The 18,577-nt window shown below is 50.6% G+C and overlaps 1 protein-coding gene across 5 annotated transcripts in view; it reads right to left on the reverse strand.

Annotated features, from left to right (window-relative positions):
* Positions 1 to 17,422, reverse strand: part of NISCH (nischarin) — a 170,864-nt gene extending 153,442 nt beyond the window's left edge. For all 5 annotated transcript variants that reach the window (XM_075321742.1, XM_075321741.1, XM_075321743.1 and 2 more), the window contains exons 1-3: positions 17,257 to 17,422; positions 11,720 to 11,803; positions 5,006 to 5,188 (exon numbers count right to left, since the gene is read on the reverse strand). In XM_075321742.1, the coding sequence (XP_075177857.1) occupies positions 5,006 to 5,188; positions 11,720 to 11,803; positions 17,257 to 17,343 (354 nt within the window). In that variant the 5' untranslated portion in view covers positions 17,344 to 17,422. The remainder of the gene's footprint in view (positions 1 to 5,005; positions 5,189 to 11,719; positions 11,804 to 17,256) is intronic.
* Between the last annotated feature and the right edge of the window lie 1,155 nt (positions 17,423 to 18,577).

The following is an 18,577-nucleotide window of genomic DNA, read 5'->3' on the forward strand; positions in this document are numbered from 1 at the left end:
CAAACCGGGGGTTCAGCCACCGGAGCCGGAGCAGCCGGAGGGACCACTGATGAGCTTCCAGGATGAGGGACCACTATGTGGTTATGTGCTCGGTACAGGCAGTACGAGTCTACATGCAGTGCATATTAAGAACAGCCTTGCAGCCTTGCTCTGATGTGAGACATGCTGCAGAAGTGGGGGCTCTGTCCAGAATGACCCCCAGCAGAGTATATAAACAGAGTATATAAGCAGCTGCACAACCGGAGGTTGTGGCTTGCCAGACCGTTTAACATAGGGATCTCTCTGTGCCCTCCAGATTCCCCAGCCCAGGCCCCCATTTGTGACAATGTGGTTATGCAGACATTGAGAACGCTGAGAAAATGGCGCCGGAGCGAGGAGAGGGGGCGGGGCCTACTCTGAGAGCTGGATCCGGAGGGCAAATTAGGTATACAGGGGAGGGAATCTTTCCTCAGTGAGGAGTGTCCGTTCCCTGTGCTGAGCAGCCGCTGGGCGGAGCCACACTGTCCCTCTGCACGACTGACATGCAGAGGTAGTGAATCGAAACTAGGCCTCAGGCGAAGCCGGGGCCTAGATTTAAACATGCGGCCAGCGTGCAGGCACCATCGGCGTGGTTCTCCAGTGAAAACTGGAGAAGCGGCCGGAAATGTTAACACAGTCATATAACACACTCTCCCCAATATATAAAGTACAAGGGACCCCTGGAAAGACCACTGTCTGTGGTAATAACGTCTCAGTACTTAGCTTGTGAGACGCAGGTGCCAGGTCCCTGGGAGGTGAGCGCTCCGTCCGGCAGGATCCTGAAAAGGGCTGCGGATGGAGACCGGTCTCCTGCAAAGCAGTGAGAACCGTGATGGCTCCCACTTCAAGCCAGAGCCTCGGGATGGTGAAGGAGTGCGGCATGTGAAGGCTCCAGCCTTGTAAAATCAACCTTAACAGCACCGCCGACACAGTGGGGTGAGAAGGGACATGCCGGGAGTCCAGATTGGACCCGCTTTTCTTCCAAATCTTTGAAATCAAAAATCAAAATTCAGAGGATGCATGTGTGTGTGACCTCCTGAACACAAAGCATTGAACTGGTTGGATTTGTCATCTGGGGAGTGTATATGCTCGGAGGGAGGAGCTACACTTTTAGTGTAGTACTTTGTGTGTCCTCCGGAGGCAGAAGCTATACACCCATGGTCTGGGTCTCCCATAAGGAACGATGAAGAAAGTTCCTATATATTGCTCATCCACCCTGGCACTGAAAAGTCCCTATATATTGCTTATGTACAGTCATGTGCTCCACCCTGGCACTGAAAAATCCCTATACATTGCTTATGTACAGTCACGTGCTCCACCCTGGCACTGAAAAGTCCCTATACATTGCTCATCCACCCTAGCACTGAAAAGTCCCTATACATTGCTCATCCACCCTAGCACTGAAAAGTCCCTATACATTGCTTATGTACAGTCACGTGATCCACCCTGGCACTGAAAAGTCCCTATACATACATTGCTTATGTACAGTCACGTGCTCCACCCTGGCACTGAAAAGTCCCTATACATTCCTTATCCACCCTGGCAATGAAAAGTTCCCATACATTGCTCATCCACCCTAGCACTGAAAAGTCCCTATACATTGCTCATCCACCCTAGCACTGAAAAGTCCCTATACATTACTCATCCACCCTGGCACTGAAAAGTCCCTATACATTACTCATCCACCCTGGCACTGAAAAGTCCCTATACATTGCTCATGTACAGTCACATGCTCCACCCTGGCACCTGGCACTGAAAAGTCCCTATACATTGCTTATGTACACTCACGTGCTCCACCCTGGCACTGAAAAGTCCCTATACATTGCTTATGTACAGTCACGTGCTCCACCCTGGCACTGAAAAGTCCCTATACATTGCTCATGAACAGTCACCCCATCTGGTGCCCTCCATTTAGCTCCCACTGCCTCATCTGCTAAGAGGTCTGGCCCTTCTGCATTTAAGATGACCACCCATGGGGGGGGTTCAGTGTTAAGTCTGAACCTCAACTCCACAGCACAGGAAAGGCCGCCTTGAATGTCAGAAAACCGTGGGCATATTAGTATTTGCATGAGGGGCGGTCTGACACCTTCATCCTCAGAGTCTTTCAGCATTGGGGTGGGGGGGGGGGGGACATCCCAACTTATACTGTACTCTTTGACAACAATGCTTGGATCATGAAAAGCAACTCAACCACAAGTTTGTTGGGTAAAACTTAAAAGGGGACCTATCGTGTCCCCCGAAACCACCAGGAGCTGTGTATACTTATGTAACCTCCCTATGTCTTCTGCAGACTTCCGGTCATGTGAAGAGCGCCTCTGTGAAGCCGGGACATGTCCACTCGACTTCAGACGGTCTATGTGAGGGATCAAAGTCGAGGGCATGGATGAGCTGTGTAAAGCACTGGTGATGACGCTGGCTCTTCTAAGTCCTGGTATCCCTCTTACAGTGGCCTGATAACATGCTAGGTGGGCTGACAAGTCCGGGGAACTAATGCCCCATCGACTAGTCAAGGGGGTCAATTCCACATCATAAACAGACTTTAGATATACTTTTCCTGAAGATTTCTTTACGTGTCCAATGTAATAAAAGGACAGTTAGGAGGGGAATTTACACGGGTACTCACAGCTGCTGGTGGTTGTGGGGTCACAGGGGACCTGACGGGTTCCCTTTACGAGAAATCGCTTTTTTCAGATGATGGATCACAGCTAATGATGAGCGAGTTTTGAAATACTCAGACTCGCGATGCTTGTAACGAGTACTGTCTAATACTCACGGATGCATTCCGAATAGTGTGTGCAATGCAAGTCAATGGGAAAAAAAAATCGTAAAGTAACGAGTAACCTGAATTCCGCACTATTCTCTAGTCGCATGAATAGTACGGCATTCGGGTTACTCGTCACATTGTGAGTATTCCCCATTGACTTGCATTGCACACTATTTGGAATGAATACGTAAGTATTAGACAGTATTCGTTACGAGTTACGCGAATCAGAATATGTCGAAACTCGCTCATCACTAATCACAGCCCATCATGGTCTGATATTAAGTCGCCCATGTTTGATTTTTTTTCCATCTTTCATTCAACGAAAGGTGTTTCATTGAAGACTTCTCCCAGATCTTGCTTAGTTGCTCGGCGTCCGTGGCGTACGACCAGGCTGCGATCATAATGGCCAAAGCAGAGTAAAGTGTGCGTGGCTGTAATAATGTGAGAAATAGCAATAACCAAATGAACGTCCCCCTTGATAAGAGAGCAGTAAATAGCAATTGGGGTATTGTAGAAAAACAAATAACTCCTAAAACATAGCATTTAATAAATATGCATTAAAAAGTGGACTGCCACCATAAAAGAATAAAGAGTGTTTATCATGGGCTGTAGAACCAAAATACCAGCCTCAGACAGATACACTCAGGCACCAAATGCAGGGGGTATGAAAGGACAAGTCATACACATACCTGCATCCTTGTCACATACAAAATGGTTGCTATGTTAGGACAGCAAATGCCATAAAACAACCGCAACCATACAGATAAAGTAGAAAAAAACGGTCTTACCGTATTTTCAAGGGCATAAGATCATAGAGCTCAACCTCAGGCGACCTCACCAAGGTCATACACATAATACCTTATGTTGGCTCAACCAAATAATGTACCTCCCGACGCGTTTCAATAAATGATCATCAGGGGAGTCTTGATACGGTACTAATCGTCATACCAGCAATAACATCAGGTCTGGCAGACAGTAGATTTGCCCCATGGACAGACCGATAGACAAGGATGCAGGTATGTGTATGACTTGTCCTTTCATACCCCCTGCATTTGGTGCCTGAGTGTATCTGTCTGAGGCTGGTATTTTGGTTCTACAGCCCATGATAAACACTCTTTATTCTTTTATGGTGGCAGTCCACTTTTTAATGCATATTTATTAAATGCTATGTTTTAGGAGTTATTTGTTTTTCTACAATACCCCAATTGCTATTTACTGTAATAATGTGACACTCAGTGGTTGTGTAACTATCAAACTGCTTTTATCTAATGTGTACGGGCGCCGTAGCAAAAGAAGCACTGAAAATAGAGACTACTGTCTCCATGTCCAGAAGGAAGAAATTGTGTCTCTTTAATGACAGATTATTAAAGGGAACCTGTCACCAGATTTTGGCCTTCTACACTAAAACTAGCACCTTAAGCAGCGCCTGTGCTGCATTCTGTAAAGGTACACGTTTCCTCCTGACCCCCCCTGTAGACCCCACGAATACCTCTTTAAACTCTCCCGCCCTGTATGTAAATTAGCCGGTCATATGGGCGTCCTAATCTGCGCCTCTATTGCCTCCTTTCGCCGTCCTCCTGAGCTGATTGACGTGGATGACGCCTCAGGCGCCATCCACGTAGCTGGGCAAAATCTCATACCTGCGCAGACATATTCCTGGCTTGCACAGGCGCACTTCACTCTGCCCTGTTACAGGCAGAGCCAAAACTATAGGTGCGCCTGCGTGAACCGGTGAGTTATCTGCGCAGGTGAGAGATTTTGCCTGGCGATTTAGATGAAGCGAGTGACGTCATACACATCGCTGGGCAAAATCTATCGCCTGCGCAGAGAGCTCGCCAGTTCGTGCACCTATGTTTTCAGCTCTGCCTGCAATAGGGTACAGCAAAATGTGCCTGCGCGAGCCAGGAATATGTATGCACAGGCGTGAGATTTCCCCGCCTACATGGATGGCGCCCAAGGTGTCATCCACGTCAATCAGCTCAGGAGGACGGCGAAAGGAGGGACAGGATGTGCAGATTAGAACGCCAATCAGACCGGACAATTTACTTACATGGCAGGAAATTTTATAGAAGTATTTTTGGGGTTTATGGGGAGTCAGGGGGTAACGTGCACCTTTATAGAGCAGTACAGGCGCTGCTTAAGGTGCTCGTTTTACTTTAGAAAGCCAAAATCTGGTGACAGGTTCCCTTTAAGGTCCCAGATCTTGGTATTAGAATCACTTACATACAAGTGAAAGTGCAGGAACTGAGACAAAGCTTTAGGGGCGCTGGCGGGGAACTTTGTGAGCAGGGCTTGTAGATAGACCTCCAGATCCTTCTGCCTTTTTTCCACCAAGCTTTTGGAGTTCTTCCCGATAATCTTCTTCGGAGGCAATAAACTCCACTCTATTTTGTTCTCCGACGTCAGCTGTAAGATAAAATCGTATAAATATTGGGGAAAAGTCATGTAGTAATACCCCAGGTCATTGAGCAGATCCTCCGTGATGAAGGCGGCGCGATCTTTCCACTTGAACACAAAGAAGGGAATTTTGTTACTTACCGTAAATTCCTTTTCTTCTAGCTCCAATTGGGAGACCCAGACGATTGGGTGTATAGCTACTGCCTCCGGAGGCCACACAAAGCATTACACTAAAAAGTGTAAGGCCCCTCCCCTTCTGGGTATACACCCCCCGTGGGATCACGGGCTGCTCAGTTTTAGTGCCAAAGCAAGAAGGAGGAAAGCCAATAACTGGTTTAAACAAATTCAATCCGAAGAACATCGGAGAACTGAAAACCGTTCAACATGAACAACATGTGTACCCGAAAAAACCAAAAATCCCGAAGGAAACAGGGCGGGTGCTGGGTCTCCCAATTGGAGCTAGAAGAAAAGGAATTTACGGTAAGTAACAAAATTCCCTTCTTCTTCGGCGCTCCATTGGGAGACCCAGACGATTGGGACGTCCAAAAGCAGTCCCTGGGTGGGTAAATTAATACCTCATGTTAGAGCTGCAAAAACAGCCCTTCCCTACGAGGAGGCAACCGCCGCCTGCAGGACTCTTCTACCTAGGCTGGCGTCCGCCGAAGCATAGGTATGCACCTGATAATGTTTGGTGAAAGTGTGCAGACTCGACCAGGTAGCTGCCTGGCACACCTGTTGAGCCGTAGCCTGGTGTCGTAATGCCCAGGATGCACCCACGGCTCTGGTAGAATGGGCCTTCAGCCCTGAAGGAACCGGAAGCCCGGCAGAACGGTAGGCTTCAAGGATTGGTTCCTTGATCCATCGAGCCAGGGTGGATTTGGAAGCCTGCGACCCTTTGCGCTGACCAGCGACAAGGACAAAGAGTGCATCCGAGCGGCGCAGGGGCGCCGTGCGGGAAATGTAGATTCTGAGTGCTCTCACCAGATCTAACAAATGCAAATCCTTTTCATACCTATGAACTGGACGAGTACAAAGAGAAGGTAAGGAGATATCCTGATTGAGATGAAAGGGGGATACCACCTTAGGGAGAAACTCCGGGATCGGGCGCAGCACTACCTTGTCCTGGTGAAACACTAGGAAGGGGGCTTTAGATGACAGCGCTGCCAGTTCGGACACCCTCCGAAGAGACGTGACCGCTACCAGAAAGGCCACTTTCTGTGAGAGTCGAGAAAGTGAAACATCCCTCAGAGGCTCGAAGGGCGGCTTCTGGAGAGCAACTAGTACCCTGTTCAGATCCCATGGGTCTAACGGCCGTTTGTACGGAGGGACGATGTGACGAACCCCCTGCAGGAACGTGCGTACCTGAGGAAGTCGTGCTAGACGCTTTTGAAAAAATACAGATAGCGCTGAGACTTGCCCTTTAAGGGAGCCGAGCGACAAACCTTTTTCCAACCCAGACTGCAGGAAGGAAAGAAACGTAGGCAATGCAAATGGCCAGGGGGACACTCCCTGAGCAGAGCACCAGGATAAGAATATCTTCCACGTTCTGTGGTAGATCTTAGCAGACGTGGGCTTCCTAGCTTGTCTCATGGTGGCAACAACACCTTGAGATAATCCTGAAGACGCTAGGATCCAGGACTCAATGGCCACACAGTCAGGTTCAGGGCCGAAGAATTCCGATGGAAAAACGGCCCTTGTGACAGCAAGTCTGGTCGATCTGGCAGCGCCCACGGTTGTCCGACCGTGAGATGCCACAGATCCGGGTACCACGACCTCCTCGGCCAGTCTGGGGCGACGAGTATGACGCGGCGGCAATCGGACCTGATCTTGCGTAGCACTCTGGGCAAGAGTGCCAGAGGTGGAAACACATAGGGCAGCTGGAACTGCGACCAATCCTGCACTAAGGCGTCTGCCGCCAGAGCTCTTTGATCGCGAGACCGCGCCATGAAGGCCGGAACCTTGTTGTTGTGCCGAGACGCCATTAGGTCGACGTCCGGCATTCCCCAGCGGCGACAGATTTCCTGAAACACGTCCGGGTGAAGGGACCATTCCCCTGCATCCATACCCTGGCGACTGAGAAAGTCTGCTTCCCAGTTTTCTACGCCCGGGATGTGAACTGCGGATATGGTGGAGGCCGTGGCTTCCACCCACAGCAGAATCCGCCGGACTTCCTGGAAGGCTTGCCGACTGCGTGTCCCGCCTTGGTGGTTGATGTATGCCACCGCTGTTGAGTTGTCCGACTGAATTCGGATCTGCTTTCCTTCCAGCCACTGTTGGAAGGCCAGTAGGGCCAGATACACTGCCCTGATTTCCAGAACATTGATCTGAAGAGTGGACTCCTGCTGAGTCCACGTACCCTGAGCCCTGTGGTGGAGAAAAACTGCTCCCCACCCTGACAGACTCGCGTCTGTCGTGACCACCGCCCAGGAAGGGGGTAGGAAGGACCTTCCCTGTGATAATGAGGTGGGAAGAAGCCACCACTGAAGCGAGTCCTTGGCCGTCTGGGAGAGGAGGACTTTCTTGTCTAAGGACGTCGACCTCCCGTCCCATTGGCGGAGAATGTCCCATTGAAGTGGGCGCAGATGAAACTGGGCAAACGGGACTGCTTCCATTGCTGCCACCATCTTCCCCAGGAAGTGCATGAGGCGTCTTAAGGGGTGCGATTGACCTTGAAGGAGAAACTGTACCCCTGTCTGTAGTGACCGCTGCTTGTCCAGCGGAAGCTTCACTACCGCTGAGAGAGTATGAAACTCCATGCCAAGGTATGTCAGTGATTGGGTCGGTGATAGGTTTGACTTTGAAAAGTTGATGATCCACCCAAAAGTCTGGAGAGTCTCCAGCGCAATGTTTAGGCTGTGTTGGCATGCCTCTTGAGAGGGTGCCTTGACAAGCAGATCGTCTAAGTAAGGGATCACCGAGTGTCCCTGAGAGTGCAAGACTGCTACCACTGCTGCCATGACCTTGGTGAAAACCCGTGGGGCTGTCGCCAGACCGAAGGGCAGGGCTACGAACTGAAGATGGTCGTCTTCTATCACGAAGCGTAGAAAACGCTGGTGCTCTGGAGCAATCGGCACGTGGAGATAAGCATCTTTGATGTCTATTGATGCTAGAAAATCTGCTTGAGACATTGAGGCAATGACGGAGCGGAGGGATTCCATCCGGAACCGCCTGGTTTTTACGTGCTTGTTGAGCAGTTTTAGGTCCAGAACAGGACGGAACGAGCCGTCCTTTTTTGGTACCACAAACAGATTGGAGTAAAAACCTTGACCTCGTTCCTGAAGAGGAACAGGGATCACCACTCCTTCTGCCCTTAGAGAGCATACCGCCTGCAGAAGGGCATCGGTTCGGTCGGGATGTGGGGAAGTTCTGAAGAACCGAGGCGGAGGACGAGAACTGAACTCTATCCTGTACCCGTGAGACAAAACGTCTGTTACCCACCGGTCCTTGACCTGTGGCAGCCAAATGTCGCAAAAGCGGGAGAGTCTGCCACCGACCGATGATGCGGAGGGAGGAGGCCGAAAGTCATGAGGCAGCCGCCTTGGAAGCGGTTCCTCCGGTTGCTTTCTTTGGGCGTGAGTGAGCCCGCCAGGAATCTGAGCTCCTCTGCTCCTTCTGAGTCCCCTTGGACGAGGAGAATTGGGCCCTGCCCGAGCCTCGAAAGGACCGAAACCTCGACTGTCCTCTCCTCAGTTGAGGTTTGCTTGATCTGGGCTGGGGTAAGGAAGAATCCTTACCCTTGGACTGTTTAATGATTTCAGCCAATTGCTCACCAAACAGTCTGTCTCCAGATAATGGCAAACTGGTTAAGCATTTTTTGGAAGCAGAATCTGCTTTCCATTCCTTTAACCACAAGGCTCTGCGCAAAACCACAGAGTTGGCGGACGCCATTGAGGTACGGCTCGTGGAGTCTAGGACCGCATTGATAGCGTAAGTCGCAAACGCAGACATTTGCGAGGTTAAGGACGCCACTTGCGGCACTGATGGACGTATGAGAGAGTCCACCTGCTCCAGACCAGCTGAAATAGCTTGGAGTGCCCACACGGCCGCGAATGCTGGAGCAAACGACGCGCCGATAGCTTCATAGACCGCTTTCAACCAAAGGTCCATCTGTCTGTCATTGGCATCTTTTAGTGAAGCCCCATCTTCCACTGCAACTATGGACCTAGCCGCAAGCCTGGAGATTGGGGGGTCCACTTTTGGACACTGGGTCAAGCGTTTGACCACGTCAGGGGGAAAGGGATAACGTGTATCCTTAAGACGTTTGGAGAAACGCTTGTCTGGATAAGTATGGTGTTTCTGGACTGCTTCTCTGAAGTCAGAGTGGTCCAGAAAAGTACTCAATTTACGCTTGGGATACCTGAAATGGAATTTCTCCTGCTGTGCAGCTGCCTCCTCCGCTGAAGGGGCTGGGGGAGAAATATCCAACAGTCTATTGATGGCCGCTATAAGATCATTTACCATAGCGTCACCATCAGGAGTATCCAGATTGAGAGCGGTCTCAGGATTAGACTCCTGATCAGCTACCTCTGCCTCATCATACAGAGAAGCCTCTCGCTGAGACCCTGACCAGTGTGATGACGTCGAGGGTCTTTCCCAGCGAGCTCGCTTAGGCTGCCTGGGACTGTCGTCCGAGTCAGAGCCTTCAGCCTGTGATGCCTGAGACCCCCTTGTAGCCTGGACTAGTTCCAACTGAGGGGGACCGGGGAACATTGCATCAACAGTGTCCATGGTCTGAGTGACCGGCCTGGACTGCAAAGTTTCAAGAATTTTTGTCATAGTCACACACATCTTATCAGCAAAAACTGCAAACTCTGTCCCCGTCACTGGGGCAGGGTTCACAGGCGTCTCTGCCTGGGCCACTACCACCATAGACTCCGGCTGACGAAGTGGCACAGGGACCGAACATTGCACACAATGGGGGTCAGTGGAACCTGCCGGTAGATCAGCCCCACATGCGGTACAAGCAGCATATAAAGCCTGTGCCTTGGCACCCTTGCTTTTTGCGGATGACATGCTGTTGTCTCCTCAGAGCAATGGGGTATAAGCCAAGAAGCGACCGTACAGTGCAATATATAGGTACAGACAAAAAGTACACTAAATAACACTGTGGCACTAGTGGGGTCAGCACTTTTGTGCTGCTTACCGCCCGCTTAACAGCGGGTGTGTGGTCGCCAGAATCCCTTGTCTGGGTCTCCCAGGGCTATGTCCGTTCTCCAGCTCAGACTGCATGCAGGAATGGCTGCCAGCGTCCTGTGAAGAGGGACGGTCCGTGGGCGTGTTCAGACAAAGTGCGGGAAACTGGCGTCCCACTGTGCCCAGTGAGGGGGCTGGAGTATGTAAATAAGACTCCAGCCCTCGGCGCTGACTGATTGTACAGCGTCTCTCCCCTTCCGTGATTGACAGGGTTGGGGGCGGGAACGAAACGGAGCTAGGCCGCAAAAGCCGGGGACTAGATTTATGAGCGCTGCCGTCGTACAAGCACGGTCAGCGCGAGTCCCCGGCGCACTACAAGTCTCAGCCGCGCCGCCGCTCCAGGGGCGGTCGGCGCGGTAGTTCCCAACACAGAAAGTCACTCAGCTAAGCTGTAGTGAATAAGACCCAGGCGCGCAGCGCTACTGTCCCCGGCGCACTAGCACACCCAGCAACTCTGGCGTGTGTCTGTGCCTGTCTGTACGGGGACACAGAGTACCTGAATGTTGCAGGGCCTTGTCCCTGACGGCACTCAGCTCCGTATCCAGCAGGATCTCCGGGTCTGTGGATGGAGCCCGGCCTCAGAGTCTGGAGGCCGGTAAGATCCCACTTCCCCAGAGCCCTTCAGGGGGATGGGGAAGGAAAGCAGCATGTGGGCTCCAGCCTCCGTACCCGCAATGGGTACCTCAACCTTAACAAACACCGCCGACAAGAGTGGGGTGAGAAGGGAGCATGCTGGGGGCCCTAGTATGGGCCCTCTTTTCTTCCATCCGACATAGTCAGCAGCTGCTGCTGACTAAACAGTGGAGCTATGCGTGGATGTCTGACCTCCTTCGCACAAAGCTTGAAAACTGAGCAGCCCGTGATCCCACGGGGGGTGTATACCCAGAAGGGGAGGGGCCTTACACTTTTTAGTGTAATGCTTTGTGTGGCCTCCGGAGGCAGTAGCTATACACCCAATCGTCTGGGTCTCCCAATGGAGCGCCGAAGAAATGAATATAACTAAACTGAACATTTCATCCAACCACTGAAACCAGTGGGATAATGAACTGGTCAGTTACATTCAGTAAAGGAAGAAAACCTCAATGAAAAAACAACGACCATTTCGGAGCTCCGTCTTACTATATAGTGTTATGACATAACTGTACATATGAAGAACCATCCTCATCATCACGTGTGACCTTAATCCGAGCAGTAATTACAGCAATTACAGATCATTTAACAGAGAATGAAAAATATCCCAAACCTCAGAGATCTTAGTTGTAAATTGTAAGACAATGTTCTCAAGATCTGAGCTCAAGGCCTGAGGTGTAAGAGGGGCTGAATTAGGAATCTGGCCGATGTACTCACCTTCTCATGGAGATCATAGAAGTCGCTGTACCGATGCTTCACAGTCCAGTTATATAAACCAGTGGAAACCTCGATGATATACACCTAAGAAAGATAAAGAACAAAACAATAGGTCACGATATAATCATTGGCTTTCCACACAGGTTACATCAGGGCTGGACCAAACCAAGAATTCACGGGACTAGAAAATCAGTCCTGGCAAACCTGTCCTTCATGAATTCCACGTCTGGGTGTTTCCAGGATGTAGGGACTATTGTGTCGCCCATGGGCTATGGGGTACTCGGTCCCGGGCTGTATATGTACGGGGATGCTGTGTCATGGTTGTGTAACGGCCGATGCCCGGTTCCGTGACCCTGGGGACGCTTTTTAAACGTGATTACATATACTGGACAGATTAAAGAGTTTGTGTCATGACGCCACTTGCGGGTTGCAGTTATAGTGATGGAACCACCGCTGCACAGTCTTTTACCACTGGGGCTGATGGTGATGGCAGCCTGGATGATGGGCCCTCCGCAAGTAGGGCTGAGTCCCAGGGAGTAAATGGTGGAATTCGGTGCAGAAAGAAAGGAGACCACACGATGGGGATGCAGTGCAACTGTTGTTTTACTGAGTTGTTGGTACTGCTGCGCTAAGGCCGGCTGAGTCAGATCCCTGTAGTGTCAGTGCCGGTGTGGTGACTCGGTGGCCTCATTCTCAGGCACCTTTCACTGGTTGGTGGAACCCCGTGGCTTGGAGGGTTTGTGGGTCCTTTACTGTCTGTCGGCAGTCTCTTGTCCGTACAGCGGGCAGTGTGAACCCTGTAGGGTCGATGTTCTGTTCCGGTCCCTGGCTCTATCTTTACTGCTGCTGCACCTGGATTCTTGGGTCAGTGAGGTCCTTGAAGGTCCCCTCACTGTGCAGGTATTTGTCAGGTAGCCTGAAGCGTTCGCCTGACCTAGGGTCCTGTGCCCCATCTGTGCTCTGGTTCCAGAGGTACCTGGCTGTACCCTCCCTGGCAACCACTCTCCTGTGCCACCTAGGTCACTGCTACATGACCTCGTCTGCAGACACGTCCGTCCCCTTCAACTGTCACTACCGGACTCCACTGTGTTTCTGTCTGTCCCTTCCCACCTGGTCATCGGCTAATGGACTGGACTGGCTCCACCCCTGGGTGGCCATCCATTAGGTCCCGGACTAGTCAGTCACCCTGGCTGGGAGAGGAAACTGGGGTTAATTATGTGTTTTGGTGTTACCGGCACTGGTCTTCCTGGTCCCTGGGGGTAGGCCCTGCATCTTTGTCAGGATGCATTACCTAGTAGTGCCCTGATGAGTTCAGGGGCGCTACACTATATTATCAAAGTAAGGGTATGATTACACTTGCGTATGACTCATGTGAGTCTTGCATCGGTGTCATCAGGCACGGATAAAAAAAAAAAAAAAGAGGGTTTGTTCCCTCCCTCTTTATTGGGGCGGAGGCAGACCTGTCACCAGGAAAACTCTGCTCTAATTAGGGGTACGCCCATTTCACACACGTCTTGGTCCAGCACCAAATGAAGGGTCCATTCCACCTACTGTAGTGGCCACTGTGACTAAAGACATGGCCAGGGTCAGACTGGAACACCGGGATACCGGAGAATTCTCCGGTGGGCCCCGCCTTCAGTCCAGCATTGCAGGTCTTGCCTCCTGCACTGCTCGGTGTTTTAATAGTGTGCACCGTGTGCGCTTTTCTTTTTACCCAGCAGCCTGCACTAAAACAAGGTGATAAGGAGTGCAGTGCAGCGCCTTCACATCACCTGCTGCAGCCGCAGTTGTATTAGTCTCATCGCACGCAGAGAGCGGTGCGCCCATGATCACACAGCCTGCCGACACACTCATCGGCTGATGATCACCTGCTCTGTTCCCTGCATGCGACAGGCTCCTCCTTTAAAACCATGGACAGTGGTGGTGACAGTCTAACACTGATTGGATACAGTGCAGCCAATGAGCGTTAGTTTTCTTTGTGTGACCTCACAGCACAGGTTAAGCAAAGAGCTGTGCTGTGATTGGACCAGAAACTGCCCAAGCAGCACCATCGTAAACGGAGAGGAACAGCAGAGGAACATTGCTGGCCTGGCTGCCGTGTGAGGAGCAGCAGAGGGGCATTGCTGGCCTGGCTGCCGTGTGAGGAGCAGCAGAGGGGCATTGCTGGCCTGGCTCCCGTGTGAGGAGCAGCAGAGGGGCATTGCTGGCCTGGCTGCCGTGTGAGGAGCAGCAGAGGGGCATTGCTGGCCTGGCTGCCGTGTGAGGAGCAGCAGAGGGGCATTGCTGGCCTGGCTGCCATGTGAGGAGCAACAGAGGGGCATTGCTGGCCTGGCTGCCGTGTGAGGAGCAACAGAGGGGCATTGCTGGCCTGGCTGCCATGTGAGGAGCAGCAGAGGGGCATTGCTGGCCTGGCTGCAGTGTGATGTAAAGTAATAAAATATATAGATAGTTCTCCAGCCTCTACCATTACCTGCCCTGGGGCAGTTAGGGGAGGGGGCCCTCATGCAATTTAAAGGGAACCTATCACCAGTTTTTCAGCGTATAGGCGGCGGCCATCACCAATGGGGCTCTTATATACAGGATTCTAACATGCTGTGTAAAACATTAAAAAAAACACTTGATAATACTTACCTAACGGTCGCGCTGCGGTGGATTCCAGTCAGATGGGTGTTTCTGTTCTCCGGTGGCAGCGCCTCCTCTTTCAGCCATCTTCGCCCTCCTTCTGAAGCCTGTGTGCATGACGCGTCCTACATCATACACACTCGCTGATCCCGCGCAGGTGCACTACAATACTTTAATCTGCTCAGGATCTCAATGCCGGCACGTGTGGATGATGTAGACGCGTCATGCACCGCGGCTACAGAAAAAGGACGACAAAGATGGCCAAAAGAGGCGGCGCCGGCAGCGGACAACGGAGACGCCCATCTGTCTAGAATCCACAGTAGCGCGACCGTTAGGTGATTATTATAAAGTGTTTATGTTCTACACAACGGCCTGGGCTCTTATATACAGCATGTTAGAATGCTGTATATAAGAGCCCACTGGTGGTGGCCGCCGCTTCTACGATGAAAAACTGGTGACAGGTTCCCTTTAAAGATGACACAGGGGGACAGGTCCCACAGTAAATTTATAATTTCCTGAGGGCCCCCTTCCCCACTGTATCACCTCATCCTTAATTTTTGCCTTTAATTTTCTATGGGTACACCAGAGGACTGGAGGATTCTTTGGTGGGCCCAGGCACTGGAGTGGTAATATGAAGAAATCTGGGTGGAACAGCGTTCTGTTCCTTACCTCTAGTGAGCGGCATCTGCAGCTGATGATCTTGTCACCAGTGATGCGCTCCGCTCTCTGATGTTTATGCAGGGAGGGTAGTAGTGACTGCGCGCTGCTCCTCTCAGTGTTAGACAACATCGGAGAACAGTGCGCGTCACTGGTGACAAGATCCTCAGCTGCAGATGCCAGTCACTAGAGGTAACGAACAGAACGCTATTCTGCCCTGATTTCCTCTACTCTGACTGAGCCCTTCCCGTATCACCCGACAGACTGCGTCCTCTCTCCCTGTATCACCCCTGGCTGACTGAGCCCCCTCCCCCTGTTATACCCCTGACTGAGCCCCTTCTCCCCCTGTATTACTCTTGACTGAGTCCCCTCTCCCTATATCACCCCTAACTGACTGAGACACTCTCCCCGTATCACCTCTGAATGACTGCGTTCCCTCCCCTTGTTTCAACCCTGACTGAGCTCTTTCTTCCCCAGCATCACTCCTGACTGACTGAGCCTCCTCTCCCTGTATTACCCGACTGAGCTGCATCTCCCTCTATCACTCCTGACTGACGGAGCCCCATCCCCCCTTTACCACCCCTGACTAAGCCCCATTCCCAGTATAGCCCCTAACTGACTGAGCCCCCTTCTCCCCATGTATCACTCCTGACTGACGGCACCCCATCCCCTTTACCACCCTTGACTAATGGCGCTCCATCCCCCTTTACAACCCCTTACTGAGCCCCATTCCCAGTATAGCCCCTAACTGACTGAAACCCCTTCTCCCTGTATCACTCCTGACTGACTGAGCCCCTTTTCCTCCTGTATTACCCCTACATATTGGGGGACATTTATCATTGAGTTTGCATCAAAATCCAGATGCCCTCTCATCTATAACATTAAGCATCATTCCAGCTTAGTTTTTATTTCTCCGTCTTTTTGTCAGTGCTGTAGTGACGCTTTTCACTCAGTATCCCGGCCTCCAGTCTTCTCCTCACCCTCCGGTGTTGTCACTTTTCTTCGGCACTGCTCCTGTCCTGTGGCACCATCTTGTGCCTGCATCTTATGACTGGCCAGAAGTTACATCACAAGCGCACAATACAAGGCTGTGAGAGTCATGAAACACTTGAGTTTCCGGCAGGTCACAAACTGTTACAGACCGAAGAGCGTGATGGCGATAGAGGATGAAGACACCAGAGGACGAGTATAAGGGAAGGTCAGGGACCTTAAATACAAAGCACCGCCACTGCGGTAAAATATAATAACACAGGAGAGCGACTTTGAGACGTGCACTGCCTTGTATTATACCCGGATATTAGTGCGTGTTAGGCGGCTTTCACACATCCGGTTTTTGCTGTGCGGCACAATCCGGCTCTTTGCACAAAAAACGCAACAGTTTTTTTTTGCCACCGGTTGCGTTTTTTCTGCATAGACTTTCATTAGTGCCGGATTGTGCGCATGGCCTTGCGTTCGGTCCGGTTTTTGCCGGATGCGGCATATTTAGCCCATGCGGTGGCTGGATGGAATGTTGCCTGGCACGTTTTTTGGTCCGTGAAAAAAAAACGCATTGAACCGCATCCGGCCGATGCGGCGCTTTTTCCAATGCATGCCTATGGATGACGGATGCGGCAAAAACCGCATTTGGCCGCCGCATGCAGTTTTTTTGCACTGTGCATGCTCAGTAGCGTGCCGCAACCGGCAAAAAACGGACGGGCCGCATGTAAAAACTTATGCAAAAGGATGCGTTTTTTTCGCCGCATCCGTTGCATAGGTTTTAGAGCCGGATTTAGCCGCACTGCTAAAACCGGAGGTGTGAAAGCAGCCTTACCACGCAATTGTCTGTCTTTTATTTACTTCTATGTAGCTACATGGTGGGACCAGGGTGCTCCAGTCTGACGCTGGATGTGGCCAAATCCCCCCTAGAAAAAGAAAAACAAAAAGAGACATGTCCCAGTTAGGAAGGGGTTGGAATCCCATTTTAGGGCCCGTCCCCAGTTTTCGGTGGTTTTCCTCTGGGCAGCGGTGGCTGATGGCGGAGGGTATCCCTGCTCAGGCGCCTCTGCTCCTTCATAAACACCAGAACTGCCCCAAAAGTTTGCTGCAATGGATTTCAGCTGGTAGGCACTCAGCTGATTAAAAACTACAACTCCCATCATGCCCCAGCAGTTACTGTCTCTGGCGGGAATGCTGGGAGTTGTAGTTTTGCAGCAGTCTCACAGCCTAGCACAGCAGGGGCCACATACACCGCTATCACTATGCCGGGCCCGGCCACTCACCGTGTAATTCTCCACCAGCTCAGAGCCGATGATCTTCACCTCAGGCTGCTCGTCACTGTCCTCACTGAACCCCGCCGTGTCCTCCATGGTGGCCGGTGTGCGGAGAAGGATCCCAGCTCCCCCGGGTCAGTCAGTGTCTCCGGCTGCTGCAGCCGCCATGTTTGTTTACGCTGCGAGCCCTGTTCAATAAACTTTATTGAAATGTTCAGAAGACAACACAGCGCCGGCACCGACTGCACTGCACAGGAGGCGAGAAGAGTAACATCCGACTGTATACACCTGACTGTATATATAGACTAGACTGTATACAGCCTGACGGTATATATACACCTGACTGTATACACCTGACTGTATATATACACCTCACTATACACCTGACTGTATACAACCTGACTGTATATATACACCTCACTATACACCTGACTGTATATATACACCTGACTATACACCTAACTGTATACACCTGACTGTATATATACACCTGACTGTATACACCTGACTGTATATATACACCTGACTGTATATATACACCTGACTGTATACACCTGACTGTATATATACACCTGACTGTATACACCTGACTGTATATATACACCTGACTGTATATATACACCTGACTGTATATATACACTTGAATGTATATATACACCTGACTGTATACACCTGACTGTATATATACACCTGACTGTATATATACACCTGACTGTACATATACACCTGACTGTATACACCTGACTGTATATATACACCTGACTGTATATATACACCTGACTGTATATATACACTTGAATGTATATATACACCTGACTGTATACACCTGACTGTATATATACACCTGACTGTATATATACACCTGACTGTACATATACACCTGACTGTATACACCTGACTGTATATATACACCTGACTGTATATATACACCTGACTGTACATATACACCTGACTGTATACACCTGACTGTATATATACACCTGACTGTATACACCTGACTGTATATATACACCCTAACTGTATACACCTGACTGTATATATACACTTGAATGTATATATACACCTGACTGTATACACCTGACTGTATATATACAACTGACTGTATACAACCTGACTGTATATATACACCTGACTGTATACACCTGACTGTATATATACACCTGACTGTATATATACACCTGACTGTACATATACACCTGACTGTATACACCTGACTGTATATATACACCTGACTGTATACACCTGACTGTATATATACACCCTAACTGTATACACCTGACTGTATATATACACTTGAATGTATATATACACCTGACTGTATACACCTGAC

The sequence above is a fragment of the Anomaloglossus baeobatrachus genome, chromosome 8 (genome assembly GCF_048569485.1).
Source record: "Anomaloglossus baeobatrachus isolate aAnoBae1 chromosome 8, aAnoBae1.hap1, whole genome shotgun sequence".
NCBI classification, from domain to species: Eukaryota; Metazoa; Chordata; class Amphibia; order Anura; family Aromobatidae; genus Anomaloglossus; species Anomaloglossus baeobatrachus.